General features: G+C 41.2%; 1 protein-coding gene across 3 annotated transcripts in view; it reads right to left on the reverse strand.

Annotated features, from left to right (window-relative positions):
- STAG1 (STAG1 cohesin complex component) overlaps nt 1-16,350 on the reverse strand; it is a 154,470-nt gene that overhangs the window by 16,917 nt on the left and 121,203 nt on the right. For all 3 annotated transcript variants that reach the window (XM_071437372.1, XM_071437370.1, XM_071437371.1), the window contains exons 17-24: nt 14,030-14,122; nt 13,817-13,906; nt 13,434-13,637; nt 12,149-12,219; nt 9,130-9,217; nt 7,731-7,811; nt 2,974-3,066; nt 240-414 (exon numbers count right to left, since the gene is read on the reverse strand). In XM_071437372.1, the coding sequence (XP_071293473.1) occupies nt 240-414; nt 2,974-3,066; nt 7,731-7,811; nt 9,130-9,217; nt 12,149-12,219; nt 13,434-13,637; nt 13,817-13,906; nt 14,030-14,122 (895 nt within the window). The remainder of the gene's footprint in view (nt 1-239; nt 415-2,973; nt 3,067-7,730; nt 7,812-9,129; nt 9,218-12,148; nt 12,220-13,433; nt 13,638-13,816; nt 13,907-14,029; nt 14,123-16,350) is intronic.

Here is a 16,350-nt window from a genome sequence, read left to right on the forward strand (position 1 = left end):
ATGCTATAAATATTAAGTCCCTATTTACTCTGTGAATGAAAAATAAACTACAAAGATAAAATCTTAAATATAGTTATTATATAATAAAAGCATATTCCACAACTTGCATAAGAAATTTCAGAGTAGTGACCTTCCAAAAATAAAGTAGGAATACTTCTGAAAACATGTGAACAAACTGATCAGAAAATTCTATTTTCTCGTTTCTTCTGTGTCTGGTATGAAAAAAAAGCTAAACATACCCATGCTCTGATTTTCATCATCTTGGTCAATAAACACATGATCCATGACAAAACTGAGAAGTTCTGACTGGAGGCCTGAGTCTGGATTGAACACCAAAGGCTGGAGCCCTTCTCGACCTCCCGTCATCAGCTGGTGACTAAAAATCATCAGGAGATCACAGAGCAGCATGAATGCCTGCAAGGCAGAAGAGAATGAATGCAGTGAAAAGTCAAGAAAGGCAAACATAAGGTACCATTGATCTAATTTCCAGATATCCCCTGCTACTATTAAACAGCTTCTTAAACTGTTCTCAGGTGGAGCTGTTTATGTGCTGTGGAAAGTATTCCATTATGGTTTCCTCTGCTTTGGAATGCTGTGCCCTTGGTTCCTAGGTCAGCAACTGTGGTTATTGCCTTCTCCATGTCCCACATGACCCATCTTAATCTTCCATTTCTTCTCTAGGAAAAGAACTCTAAATCTACCTCTGATCCAAGGCCTGCAGCAAAACTTGTTGTAAAGAGAGCACACCCCTTTTGATAAACAGTCAAAAAAATCAAACAAGTAAAAACATGAACAACACCGAGGGAAAATTCAAGCTGAGTCACTGTCAGACCCCAAAAATACAGACAAACAGCCACAGCAAGGAAATTTTTGCAGGATTTCATCAAAAGCTCTTGCAAAAAAAGAACCAAGATTGTCTGCAGTTTTCAAATCCAGACAAAAACCAACCTGGGCAGAACTGTCCATGATTTATGCTCATTACTATTACACCTCATTACATGAGACAGGAAAGAAGGCAGCTGTCCCTACCTTCCTTCCTTCCTTCCAAGGGCTCATTCCTGCATGGCAATTACACTGTTTTGCCCCCACATGGCTTCTGCTGGTGTCTCACAGCCCATTTGATCACATTCAGCACCTTCCCAAAGCCTTTTTATTCATAGCTTCTCTATTTTTAACCTCAGGTTCTGAAAATTTTACAAATTTCCAAAATAAAATCTGTAAATGCTGAACTTCCTAGTGGCTCCCTTATTTCTGGGAGTATGTTATAAAATCTGAATGAGCTACACTCAGGCAAGAACAGATGCAAATCCTTGTAAACTATGTTCTGTTGAGACCTTAGGAACAGATGTTGCTATTTGGGATTTTTCTCCCTTTGATCCAAAAGGCTGTGATTCATTCCAGTGATGATCTCACCTGCTCTAAACTCCCCTGATACTCAATAGAACTGAAGCTCTTCCTAATGCAGACCTCTGAAAAAGAGCAGATGAGTAATGCACTGCTGGTGCTGAGTTCTGTCCAATATAAAGGATGCAGTGGGCTCAGTCACAGGATATCTATTTCCCTCAAACACTCATGGAAAAGTTTAAATGTTTCAGTCTTGTTTCTCTAAATACTTCATACATTTTTCCTTCCTTTGATATGGACATCAACTTTGTCTGGAAAGAATGTCTGGAGCAAGGATCAAGTATGGTAGGGAGACAATTTGCACATAATTCTCAAAAAAAAAATCCAGTAAAACAAAAGCAGTAAGCAGCAGTCCTGCACTCAGAGAAATATACTTTTTAAGGAAGAAAACAAAAGCAAGTCATAGAAGAGTCAGCTGGAATGGGTCACTGGAGTCTCCAGCTACTCTGCCCACGACGCTTGCTCTCTCTGGGCCTGCCTGGGTGTGGGTTTGCCCGGTTGAGGCTTGAAAACTTCCCCACAACTGGGAACTGCAAAGTAGCTTCTAAAGAAAGTTTAAATTATCAATGAAAAAACCATTGTGGCCACTGGCAAGAAGAGAACAAACCCATGTTTATACACCTCAAGAGCAAACCCACTGCAGGGATGGGAAGGAACATTTGCCATTTGCTGAGGCAGGAAGGATGGCAGGTCTAGCTCGAGCTGGAAGGGAGGTATTTGCATGGAGCTAGAAGATATTTTCACATTATACAATATTAATATAATATGCCAAGAGTAACTACTCTGAATATTAAAAAACAATTACTAAAGTAAAATCTGCTGGAAGCCAATGACACACTAATCTTTTAGAACTACATAAACTACTGACATCTCTGAGCATTTAATGTTTATATTTAGCAACCTGAAGAACAGAGAGTAAATGCTAAGCAGAGCTATCTTTCAAAGAAATAAAAGTGTCTTTTAAGAAGTATTATCTTCTAAATACCACAGGCAAAAAACCCAGGCCAGTTATTAGTTACACTCTGCCAAATCTGGGGAGGTCTGATAGAAATGCCATTTGTAGACAAATGTCATTGACATAAATCAGTGTATATTCACATAACCTCAGCTAACAAACCAGCTACTGTGTCCTGCAGAGACAGATTTAATTATTTCAACAAACCCTTTGATTCCATAGGAAAAAATCCCAAAACATTCAGCCCATTTGAGGTCTCAGTCACCCTCCAGCAGTGCCTATTGCCTTCTAAACAGAAATGCCAGGTGCCTTTTAATGCAGTGTCTGCAGGAAAAGTCTCTCATCTGAGGTGACTGCATTGGATGCCTGAAGTCACGAGGGCTGGAAATGAGCCTGAGCATCCAGGTAATCCTTACTCACTGTTAATGAAAAGTTAACTTGCCATCACCTGTGCTTTGCAAGTTCTGTTAACACAGCTGCTCTTCTGGGCTGCTTGTTCAGGTTTATTTAGACAGCAGCACAGATTATTTTACCTTAATTTTGATGTAGTGTTGTCTTGAGTTTTACTAGAATTTAATACTCACACTTTTATAAAAGTCAGATTTTTCCTTTACCTGTTCTTTGACTGGAGTGTTGACATTTGATAGACACTGCTGGCAGACAGCCAGGAAGGATTTCACAGTTTTCCTCAATACCAACAAGTCCTCCTGGAATAAAGATTAAAAAAGAAAGCATATAAAAATTAGTAAGAAGTTTCTCAGAGGAAGCAAAATAAAGAAATGGTGGCAATTTCATACATTCTACAAAAAGCTGTGAAAGAAATAAGCTATTCAAAAAGAACACACAGAGAAACAGTCCCTTGGTTTTACAGTGATGATGAACCAATCACCAAGAAGAAAAGAGGAACCCCAAATGAAATGAAACGAGATGAATTCACAGCAGGATGGCTGGGCCCTGCCCTGCAGACCTTCCCCCAGGACAGCCCTCTCAAGAGGCAATGTCCTGCAGAACAACCTCCAAGCAATGTCAAGAACCTCCATGAAGCCCATGCAATGTTTTCCTTGCTGAAATGTTTTACTGATGCTGTTCAGCCCATGTGTCTCAGTTCTGGTTTTAGCTTCTCTTGTGCTTCCTGCCACGAGCTCTCGTCGTTCTGTGTTTACTGCAGAGCCTTTTTGTGGTCCGTATGTTCTCCCAGTGCTGGTTCACAGCACAACACAGGACTGCCAGTGTGCCCAGCACCCAGAGTGTTCCCAAAGCTCTGAATTTCTCATCACTTCCAATGGAGTGAGTGGGATTTGCTGATATGGACACTCAAGGTCTGTGCACTCTCTCACCTTCCTATTCCTGAGCAGTTTTTCTCTGATGATGCAGCCATGGTGCCACTGCATTACCCTGCCATTACAGAATCTGCAAGACAGTTCTGCTCTCTTCTAATCCACAACTTGCCATTAATCACCCCTCTTTATTTCCTGAATATAAACCTTCCATTTGGCAGCATTAAGATGCTTCTTTTCAAAAATTTTAAATTGTGTTTTGTTTACTAATTGATCTATATCATCCCCATTTTCAGGGCCTTTCCAGATGACTGATAAAAATGACCCTTTTATTAGGAGAGAATAGATCTCTGCCAGAATGCATCAGAAACTATTCCATTGTGCAAGGATTGCTCACTTACAATTTTTCTTTGATATATGGATCAGTTTTGAGCTACTGAATATGAGTTACATTAAATCCAAACATGCACCTAAAATGCAGTGTGGTATTAATGTCTTAGAGACACTGGTGTTTCAACTGATTTTCTTCTCAGTCAACAAGGCAATCTTGTCAATAAGAAATTGATGCATTTCTTCCAATCTCAGCTGTTGGCCCTTCAGCCTTGTACCAATTGTGTTCTCTATCCCTCACTCCAAGACTCTACCCAGGACTGATGCCAGGCTTATCAGTTCCCTGTTACACAATCACCTGATTTACCCCTTTAAGCACTGGGATTACAATCACCTTCCTGCTTTCTACTTTCTATTGCAATTGCCTTCCATTTAGATGTTCATGAATTCAACAGAGAAACTAAAACCTATGAAAAAACCTACATACAGGTTAAAAAGGGAATGAGTGTGTCTCCCATTTTTCTTTCTGTCAGAGTGACCAACAAGCAGGTACATGGTATTTATTACCCTCTCTCCTGACAGCATAGCATGATAGAGATTCATATTGCAAAGTTAGACATAGCAGGAGAAAGCCCAGCTGAACAGTGCCATGGAGCCATCTGGAACTCTTCTGAGCATGGAGAAATCCCCAGACTACTGAAGACTGGGATTTTTTTTTCAACAGAGAAAATGAGGGGGGGAAAAAAAAAAAAATTAGATTTTCAAGTCTTTGAGCATTCTGGGGTGCACAGCCCAGGCTGTTGAGGTGTGAGTACCTGATCTGCCTTCAGCAGAAAAGCTGATATGAAACCATTTAATCATTCTGTTAGGCAAAACCATGGGGTCACAGCTCTGCAATTGAACTTTCAGATTTTAGACACCAAGATGACTCCACAGGACACCCTTCTCTCCACAGGCTAGCTTGAAGAAGTGTTTCAAAATAACTCTGCCCCAGCTCTCTGCTGTATTTAACTGGTAAAATCTTTATTGTTGGGCAGAGAATTTGGACTTTCTTAATAATTCAAATAATCATTATCACCCTCCTGCTAAAATGTCTTTGATTCATTTTTATGCTGATAAGAATGTATCAAAGATACTCCCTTTGGCTCTATTTACAGATGATATTGAACAGTGAGGGGCTGGTAACAGCCTGGAGAAACAAGAGCTCTTTGTGTGTATCTTGGGGAGGAGACTTCAGTAACCTGTGACTAGCTGAAGGGCAAGTTTGGAATTTGTAGGTGTTCATTAACATTACAGAAGTGTCCAATATTCTGGTCCTGTATTCTGTAGAGCTGATAGTTATCCTGGAGCTGTGTGGCACTGGCTGTAGGTCAATTATGTGCTGTTAATAAATCAATGAGCTGACTTGATCCTAATTAGATTTAAACCACAAGAGTTGAGTTTTTCCCTGCCACACATGGAGGCTTCAGTCCAAACCAGCTGGATCAGGAGAGCCATGATCCAGCACATGCCCAGCAGCTGGAATATGAGGTATCCCTCAACAGCAATTTATGTGCCTTGGCTTGGCCATACTGCCCAGGACAGCTCCCAGACCAGGGCAGCTCTCTCAAGACAGAGCTGTATTTTGGATGCCATTTGAACACCAGACAAAAAATAATTTCATTCCAAAATTACTCTGTTCCCAGTGTATGCCTGTGGTTGTCAAGTATGACTCCACCACAGAATCAATACGAGATACAAAAATTACCAAGCAATTCTGAACTGCAGCCAAAAAATTGACTTTGAAGGAAACCTTGCCAGAATTCCCCATCCCACCTGCAAACTCCCTGCAATAAAAGGTGCACCTGATGGATGCAAAGCACACATGAAATAACAAATGTAAAACTTGCCAAGATACTTGTACTTGTTTCCATCTTTTATTCCTGTACTTACAACTCCAAAATGTTAATGTACTTCATCCTGTGCATTGACTGCCTAAATGGGACCTCATGAGGTGAAACAGAGCAGCTACTATTGCCAGCATGAGGTCACACAAATGACCCAGCTGGCAGCAGATGAACATTTCTTACAAATCAATCCCTCCATCTCTGATCTCTCAGCCTGACAGTTCAAGGGAAAGCTAAAAGATCATCTTTGGAACATGAGCCTGGGAACAAAAATTCATAAATCTACAGGATACAGAAAAACAAAGACTTAAGATTAGTTTTATGACATATTATAAATTCTCTTCTCTCCATTTTCATCTTTTATCCTCCTTCCCCACTAATTCTCCTTCTAACTCTGCTGCTGCCTCTCCCCTCCTCTACAGGTACCAAGGACCTTTTCCTTCCCTGTCAGAGTTTACCTGATTTGTATCTAAACAGAAACCAAGCAATTGCTTTCAGCTGCTCTTTTGCTTTGTAATCTTCTGTTTTTGATCTCAAACCTGAAAGGCTTGTGAGCCCAAAAGCCTCTCTACTTCTGGCAGCTACACATCATCACCCCTCTCTGCCCTGAGACCATTCTAGAAACAGCAAAGTAGCCCTAGAAACCTGCAGGGACCTACATGTTAAACTGCTGTGCCAGAAATGTTGCTGTAAAAGCCTGAATACTTCAAAAACACCCATGAAATAAATGCTTTTAATTCTGAGATGCTTCTGTTAATGCCTTTGTCTACCTAAACCGTACAAGTTTAGGTAGAAAAAGGTGCCCTTTAATGTCTACCAATTTCCAAGCCTAAATAATGACTTCTAAACCAGCCATGGGCAAAATGGTTTCCCAATGGATGAAATGCCAGATACAGTGCAGATCAGATCTATTTTCACAGTGAACAAACTGGAGTGGAAAGTTTGATAGCAAAATGCTCCAGCCACAGCAGGTCTGTGGTTGTCTCTTTGCCCTCAGCTGAGGCTGCTGCCACTCTGAAGAGCTGCAGGGCACTAATGCTGAGCTTCCCTGGGACTAAGCATGCACAAAACTCATTTTGTAGAGACTGGGGTGGAACCCCAAACAAGAAATTGCTAGGAGTTCTCTAGGTGACACTAATTATGATTTTCATGGGGCAAAGCCAAACTGACTTCTATTTGGCATGGCCATTCTGGAGTGACCCTTTGGAGGTCTTGTAGCACTTCAATATAACATCTTTACCTTTCTGATGCTGATGGAGAAGTACAATTATTACTTCAGTTTTCATGTCATTTTAATTTGATGTATTATTTTTGAATAAGCTCTGAAAAAAGAGGATGCTGGCCTCTGACTGAGAAAAGAGCTAAGGAAAGGTCCTGGAAAAGTCACATGTCACCTTGTCCTGACCATACTTTGTGTGCATTTTCTTTTTAATAGCAATTGTTACTTCCTGTGCCTGCCATTTCTATTGCAACATAAAGACTGTAATTAGAGAGTAAGCAAAGAAACTTATCACATCAAGATTAAGGTATCTGTGGTCTACAGATCAACAGTATTGCTCACAACTGTTCATGTCAACATTCCTTATCAGCCATGCAAACTGCAGCCCTCACAATAAAGTGTGTTAATTATCCTCAGCAATAAAAATATAATAATCAGCTGCTATAAAATCCTGATAAAAACTATTTACATTGCTTAGACATATGCATGATGTTAAATAGATTCTAAAACACGGAACAAATCTGCACATCAACATTTTATATGTTATAAATGACAACAAACGATGGCAAGAATGGAAGTTACAAAGAGATCAGGTGTAACACCTTTGCTGGTAAGTTGTGTCCTGTCAGTAAAATCTGTTTGATCAAATGGCCACTTACTTTGGAAGGGGAGCCCTCAGTGATTTTCACCAGCTGCCATAGAATAGAGTAGTGGGAGCACTGCAGTGCCTGGACAACAATCTGTAACACAAGAACACACAGAATCTCAGCACGCTGCCAACAGCAGGCACAGCAGGAAGTGTATGGAAAATCTATCAGGCATTCTGTGCTGAAAGGACAGGAGCAGCTCTCAGCACTTTTTATTTTCAAGGGTATCAAGTTTTCCCTTGGTTGGCTTGGTGCAATAAGAAATCAGCCTACTAGAGGCAAAAAAATACTGTGTAAATGCTGGGAAACACCAGAAATCTGCACTGGGATACAGTAGGAGGGGATGTCACAGTGTGACAGAAGTACAACCCAACACCTACACCTCTCAGATCAAAAGCATCTGTTGAAATATCTCTATACCTGGCTTCACTATTAAACAGCATGGAAATCTGTTCCACTGGCAAATGAACATGTAGCCCAAGTGCTAAAAAAAGGAAGAAAATACAACTTGTCCCATGGAGAAGACCAGGGTCATATCCCTGGTGCCCAGAAAAGCATCCATGGTGTCTCCTGAACAGTCCAAATCCAGAGGAGGTGCTGCAACTGCCAAACTCCTCAGGGTGGCCTGCAGGAAGAAATACTGAGCAGAGCTCACATTTCAGGACCTTTCCCCTAAAATCTTATGGAGGCATCTGGAGAGCCACACACTGTCAGACAGACCCAGAAACTGAGGATGGCTGGCAGCTGCATGGACAGGTTTCACCTGTCAGCCCTGTCCCTCCAGGTAGCACAACTCCAGCATGAAGCAGCAAGTGCAGAGACAGGACTTTCACACACTGTGTGGCAATGCCTCCTCTTAGGGTCCTTTCTATGAAATTCTAATTCAGAATTTCATGAGAATTTCTTTTTTCCAAATGAAGGTGAGTTAGAATTAACAACTGGCTTCTAACTGAAACCAAATAAAAACTTAAAATGTTTAAATGCTGCAGTAGGAATTCTGCAGTTTAAACAGGACTCATGGTAGAATATGAGATGGTTCCTGGGCTCATCCATGAGAAACAAAAACTCAGCTCTGAGGAAACAAGGTCCAAGATGTGTTCACTAAAAGAACTCCACTAGGATGTTCTAGTTTCCTGGTTTTCCTAAGCTTTCATCTTACCTTCCATGCACAATAATCATTTGTGATAATTCTAATTACAGCCAAGGCTTACAATGTTGGGTTTCAGTGTAAACAACAGGAGTGATGCACTGCTTTTCAGAGTCAGAACATCAGCTGTTCCCAACTTTACAAATGAGAAAGGTGAGGGAAGGAGCACAAAAATCACACATGGAACTTTTGAATTTCTATACAAACAGACTCCTTAGAACCTCAGACACCTCAGTGATGCAGTGTAGGTGCTGTTAAGGGTACCTGTTCTGGCATAGCTCCATGTTCAATTCCAGTTCTCAGCAATCTGTAGCAGTTACTGAACAGATCCCATTTGGTCAGATCATGAGCACTGGAATGAGAGGAAATCAAGAGGGATTAGTTGTGTTCCTCAGAACCCCCAGCCCAGAGAGCTTTGGTGCTTTCCACAGCTGAGCACAGCAGCTGCACAGCAGCTCACTCCCTGCTAAAAGCACAAGTCAGGCTTTCTGACAATCCAGGAAAAATGTTTTACTATATGGGATTTTTTTAGGGAGCAGATAAACTCTCTCCATACCATACACCTATAAAGGCTACTTAAGCATAGTAGCCTTTCTCTCTCTGAGTTATTTTTCCTCTTTTGGAAACATTGACAGAACTCCAGAAAACCCTTCCCTGGCATTGCAGTAGAAACTACAGCCAAGGTCTATCAATATCTACTGAATAAAAATGGCTTTAAGCAAAATAAAGTTGTATATTTTTCTACTGTCTCATTTGGAAAAAAATAATACACATGACCACTAGATATAAATACCCTGAATATCTGAAGTGAGACCATATGATAACACATGGATAGAGATGGTGGCAACATTTCAGTTGCACCAACCTGATTTCATCAGTGAGAGGAATAAGAATGACATTAGGGACAAATACTCTGTAAGGCTGTAGCCTTACAGACCTCAACAGCTCATGAAATGGCTTGTTAATAGAGAAGTGAGAAATACAGCAGGAGCTGAAAAACATCAGGTTGCCTGAAAGACAAAAATACTCTCTCAGCAAGTAAATTTAGGTTTAAAACATTTTTCTGCAGGGAAAATAAACTGAGATAACTTGAAACAGTTTATAATTTGTCTATAAAAGAGCAAGCCAGCTCAGAATAATCAGAAACTTGCTGATTGAAGTGCTCACCTGGAAGGAGGGATTCTGAGACTGAACTGGGAGTCTCAACTGGATGCAGCAGCCTCTTGCACCTGGATCACCCAGCCAAGCTCACTCCTCCCACCCCTGTGCCTGCCCTGGGTCAAACCATTAACTGCCCTGCTCAGCCAAAAGGAAAAACCCCCCAGTTCCAAAAGGGACAGAGGTTGAACTCAGCACTGGCAATGCCCAGGTCCTGCCATGAAACACCTCCCACACTGGAGCAAGACAGCCCTGGAAAATGACACTGGTAAGAGCTTCACAGAAAGCCATCAGAGTGCCCTGTGCACTCCAGGGCTGGGCCAGTAAAGCCAAGGTGCACCTTAACTCCCAGTTCGAATCCACAAAGAGAAAAACAGGAAAACTTAAAAAAAATACTGGAACTAAAAATGTAAAAAGTGTAAAAAATATTTTGTGGACTTAGATGGTCTTTGAGGTACTAAAATAAAATGTTTCATAGATAAATTAGAGGCTGCCAGAGAGCTGCCTCTGACTGGAGATATTAAGCACAGAGATGCTGCTTCCATAAATCACAGGGTTGCCAGCAAGGCAGAGTGGTACTTCCTTAATTACAGCACTGTAATTAAAGCAGTAAAGTCTCCTTGGTGTGCAGAGGCAGATACCTGCACAGATTATCCTACAGAGAATATCAAAGGAAAAACTGTCTCATTCCTGCCTTTTCAGTTCAGAAATTCCCCATCAGGCAGCCAGCACAGGGGCCATGTCCTCACAGCTGGGGACAGTCGGCTCCCTGCCCTCTGCCTTACAGCTGAGCTCAGGAAGGGCTCTCCAGCTTCCAGAGCTGAAAAATTCTAATGATGTACAACTGACACACAGCCTTCCAATTGAAACTCCCTTAAAGCAGAGCCTCCACATTACAGTTAGGCATATTCTGGTACCTCTTTTTCTCTTTTGAGCTACTTAGCCATCAAAACCATAGTTATAAAGGCATCTTGGACACCACACAATTCTCCACAGAGGTTTAGGAAGAAAATTCACACAACACAGAATTTTCTCTTAGTTCCTTCCATGTCAGACTATTCATGGATTTCAGAAAACAAGTTCCAGTATTTCATCCAAGGTTTCTTTTAATTTTTATGGACAGCCCTGTCTGCTGGAGCACATTTTTGCCAGACAAGAGGCAGGTGAAGTAAAGGTACCAGTTTCATGGTGTTTCTCAAATGTGGCATAAAACAGCTTAGGAAAGTTTCTTTTCCAAGAAGTGACCTTTCCACCCACCAAATTGCTTCACTTCTTCAAGATGCACAAAGAGAGGGAAGCTGTACCTTGGGCTCCGAGCAGCTGTGCTACTGACACAGTCTAATTTCTCTAATGAGGTTTCATTTAGCATCACTCCCACACTGTGATGAGGAAGAAATGATTTGTGGCTCTCTGCCACCTGCACATGAAGCTTTCTCTCATGCTGACAGGAGCAAGTGCTTCCTGCAGTTAGAGGGAAGACCAGGCCTTTGTGCTGTGCTCCAGAATTCACAGTTCCACTGAAGTTCTCCAGGTTGCTCTGCACATGCTGAGGATGCCCATAGGTCTGAGAGCAGCAGGAACCTGAAAAGCTGATTTGTGCCTGGTGAGGGAGATTCTGTGCAATCCACAAAGGAAAATTTGGCCAACAATTCAACTGTAGGAAGAAAATGCATCTTCCAGGCTCCCACTATAAACTATTATCTTTACTACTACTAATTAATTCTATAATTTTGAGAAGTAGCTCAAAGGCATTGAGAAACAGCTTCCTGTAGGCTCCCCAAGCTGAGGCCCAAAGCACAGGCTTGTGGCAGACAAGTGTCCCTTGTGCCCTGACTGGGCCATGCAGGGGAGCAGGACCTGTAGTAACTTACTCATGGGTGTAAGAGCACTGGGTGCAAGGGAGGAGGTGCCACTTGCAAATCCCATCTGCAAAGGTCATGGCACAAACTGAGCAAGGACCAGATCAACCCAAACACTTCCACTGACAAACTCCACCAGTCTCTCCTCCATCTCCACTTCAGATTTCAGGCCATGTGGTTTCTCATTTCCCCACACCTGACACTGCTGATACTTGCTGAAATGATAAAATTAACATCACAAACTTGTGAGGGAAGACACCACCTACTTGTGAAAAGATGTCAACCTCTTCAGTGTGGAGAGCACATTGTATATGTCATCATCATCAGCTTCTTCTCCCTGCAAAGGAAAGGCAATCCATGAGGAGAATCCAGCAATTCAGCCCAGTACATTACTGCACAGGCAGGAGCAGCTTCTCAGGGGTTTATACTGATATCAAAACTGTCTCCAAAATTTCCAGTGACTTTTATGTAGATTCCGTAATATTTAAGTAGCCACTGAACAGCACTAAAAAACAAGCAAGATCATCTGACAATATTCAGCATTATCACTGTGGTAATATACAAACCTGTATCCTTTAGCAATACAAATCATTCCCAAGACCAAAATCTGAGTTCTATCTTATTTTATAAAAAGGACTGAGCCACCAGCTTTAATCATCATGATGAACACGCTACAACACAATTTTAGAATTTTCTGTAAACTAAACAGCAAATTCCCTTAGTGAATCAAGTGAAAATAAGGTATTTCCAGCAATTTTCCCAGCAATTTTCTAAAATAGGAAACCCACTTGCAGCAATTCTTCTTCTCCATCTCACTGTGATAATTTCTTTTCCATCTAAAAACCTAGCAATTAAAACATCTTCCTGCCTTCAGATGCAATTGTCAATCAGTGTTTCTCTCATTATCAGCCCAGATAATTGCTTAGGCACCAGTATGCAATTTTTAAAATTTAAAATGTCTTTAAAATGACGAAATAGACTTATTAAAATAAATTATTCAAACAAATATCACTTTAAAAAGAGTATCACAAAGGCCATAATTTTAAATACTTGCTACTGCTGTTCTCATTCCTCCAGGTTTCAGACCTCTATCTTTTACTCTTTCCAGGGCTCTTTTAATATGCCATTATACATATTTTCTTAAATCCTCTCTTCTATTCAAAGCATAATCCAATCTTGATTTTGCTGCCTACATATGCATCTGGGACTATGGGAATCACTAAAAACATTAATGTAGATACAACTTCCTCTGCACTTTTCATCATCTTTCACCCATTCATCCACTTAATTCCTTATGTGGACTGTTTTAGTACTCAACTAAATTTTCAGAAGCAGGATTGTCCCACAGTCTTGTTTTACACCACCAATGATTTGAAGGCTTAATAGCTACTGTAAAGGACTTTCCAGAGGGGGAAGTGGCTCCAAATAATTATGAAATAGCTGCTGCTACACTGCATCTTCAGATGGGTCATTTCATGGCTTGGTAAGAATGTTTTTCTGTAGCTTTTCCTACCATATTTTAGGCAGTTCAACAATTTTAAGAAAACAAACCTCCTGCAGTAGATCCTCGACAGAATGGTTGAATCGATCCACAAATTCATCAATAAGTTGGCTGTGGGCTATGTCAACTCTGTTCTGGATGGTGTATTCCTCACTGCAGAGGATGCTGTAGGTTTTGCTGCAGGCTTCCAAAACATCTGATTCCACATGCTTTTCCACAACAAACTTAATCTGCTTCAGTAAGGCATCCAGATGCTGCAGAGCAGAAAAGAACTTCAGCTCTCCCTCAAAGGGACAATGCCACTGAGCAAAGCCACTGCCAGAACACCCACCCAAGGCTGCATTGCTCACGTGCCAAACAAAGGCACAGCACTGTGGGGCTGAACAGGGGTCACACCTGAGAGCAGCCACACCTCCTGCCCAAGGCACAATACCTTTTCCATTCTGCCTGTGCTGTAGATTTCCAGGTCAAAGTACTGAGGGATCTGCAGGAGGTTTGCAACCTTCTCGGCGTCAGCGGAATACTGGAGCATCATGGCAACAAAACAAACAACAGGGAAGTAAAAATAAACTCCTGCACTGCAGAATGAGAAAGTTTAAAGACAGCTGTAAATCCCAGTGAAAGATTATTTTGTTGAAAACTGTACCTTCGATAGCAGCATGGGAAGTGCAATAATGAAATGCTCAGTCAATTTATTTCTGTCATCTATCTGAGTTTTTCTTTCTTTTGCTGTCAAGACCTGGAAGTGATCAAACATAACTACAGTAAATACATTTTCTGCATATAGCATTCATTAACTTTCTAAACATTGTATTACAAACAAAAACCCATGCAAGTGTATTTTTTAATAAATCAAACGAGGAGGGAATAAAAAACTCAAAACACATTTCGGTTGAAGAGTGATTAAAGAGTGTGTCCTAAGCAACTGTGATTGAAAAGGAAAATACTCTATCACCCAGAATGACATTGTCTCCACACATTAACATCTTTTTAGGATTGAAATTCAAACATAATCCCAGTCAGTGGAATTTTTGCTATTGCTTCCAACTGTACTGAACTCTGGCTTTCACACATTAAACCAAGCATTAATGTAAGACCTCAGGGCAAACTGAAGTATAATTAAGAAAACCAAAACCAAAACCAAACCACACTGTAACAATGATTTTCATTAGCAGATTGATGGTCTCCTCTCTAAATGGAATGGAATTCTCAGTGAGAATGTACATCCAAGTTCACAGCGAGGTACTGAAGCACTAATGCTGTCAGAACAAAACTCCCTTGAACAGAGAGACAATACTCAAACCAGCATGCTTTATCAAAGCTTACATCTGGCTTCCTGGCTTCAGGAGAGAAATGAATACTTTTGAGAACAAATAATGATAATAAAATACTGAAGTTAGCTAATGATTCACATGTAGCCAATCAGCCAGACTGCACAGTAAGGGTTACAAGCTAAAGTCAGAGGAGAAACTACTTCACAAGAAGGTGAGTGCTTAATTAGAAATCTGTTCCCTTTCAGCTCAGAGAAGAAGTTGGTGGGATCGTGAGACAGGGTGAAAATCCAGGGACAAGGCACAGAACCCTGCAGCTGCCATCCCACAACTCATGGCCTAAGTGAAAAGAAGCAAAAGCTAAGTGTCACTTCTACCTGGCTCTGCAAAGTGGCAAGGGAGGAGGAGGAGCAGCTGGACACAAGGCATGTGCCTGGATGCCAGGCACTGTGCCAGCAGGAACCCAAAAGAGCCGTGGAAGTGGGGATGAATGGATCAGTGACCAGGACAAAACACCACTTGCACAGTGCAAGGTGCAGAGAGGGCTCCAGAGCAGCCTCAGCCCTGCACACCCACCAGGGCAGCACCAGCCAAGCTCAGAGCAGGGCAAACCCAGGGCAGAATCCCAACCCTGCCAGCCCAGTCGCGTTCTGGGGACCAAATCCAGCTGTTCCCTGGCACTGGGAATTGATCTGTGTCCCCAGCATGACTTCCAGGCTCTTTTGATCATCCTTCAGAAGGTGGAATTTGTTTTACTGATCTGTTTTCTTTAGCTCCAAATACAGACATTGAAAACTTAAGACTAAGCAATTTGTTGAACTTCAGTGAATTGAGCTGTAGATCTCTCCAGGTATTTTCTCTTTCTCAGAAGGTAATAATGACATTATTTAGTGCTGCAAACAGAAAATACCAATTTTTTTTTTTAATTTAAAGGTCATTTTGACTGCTAGAAAAGTTTGCAGCTGGAGACAAAAAACTTGTGCTTACAACACAGTTTTCATAACAAAAGATAAGACATGCTTGTGTAAATTTCAGGAAGTGCTTTCATGGATTCCCTCCTTAACCCTGAAATGTTTTAATAAATTAGGAATTCCTAAGAACATGCTTTATAAATTAAAGTATATAAAGCATGTTTAAACTGATGGCTTCTTGGAGCTTTTCCTGGGATGCTGTTTCTGGACATAAGACTAATCTGCTTTGGCACATAAAAAATTCAGAAGTTAAGTAACTGCATTATTTTAGCAATAGAGAATGCCAAGACTCTCCAGATTTCATCTTTATTAAATCTGTGGCTTTAACAAACTAGTTATGATTATTTAGAATGGATGCTAAAAGAAGAACCATATGTTCACGTGGGTTTATTCCACTTTCATCTATCCTAAATAAGATGGGGACTACCAAAAATCAGGTGAATATGTTTAAGAAGCTGAGACTGCTTTGGAACATGGATGTTGTATTTATGGAAAATACAGCTGAAAGCCTGTTATTACCCTGACCCTGTGACTTAGAATGAAGTGTGTAAAACTGCATGTCCAGCCTTAGGAATGGCCTTCCACTGGTGCTCAAACAGTCCCCATAAAATAAACTTAAGAGGCAATTTGGCCAGAATGTAAAGTTCTGAAATTTTTAGGGCACTCAGTGGAAGAGGCCTAAGGGGATGGATGCCTAAAAGCACAGACACATTCAGAATGATCCC

Source organism: Agelaius tricolor, unplaced genomic scaffold (genome assembly GCF_023055355.1).
Source record: "Agelaius tricolor isolate 1412-34295 unplaced genomic scaffold, bAgeTri1.0.p SCAF_12, whole genome shotgun sequence".
Lineage (NCBI taxonomy): Eukaryota > Metazoa > Chordata > Aves > Passeriformes > Icteridae > Agelaius > Agelaius tricolor.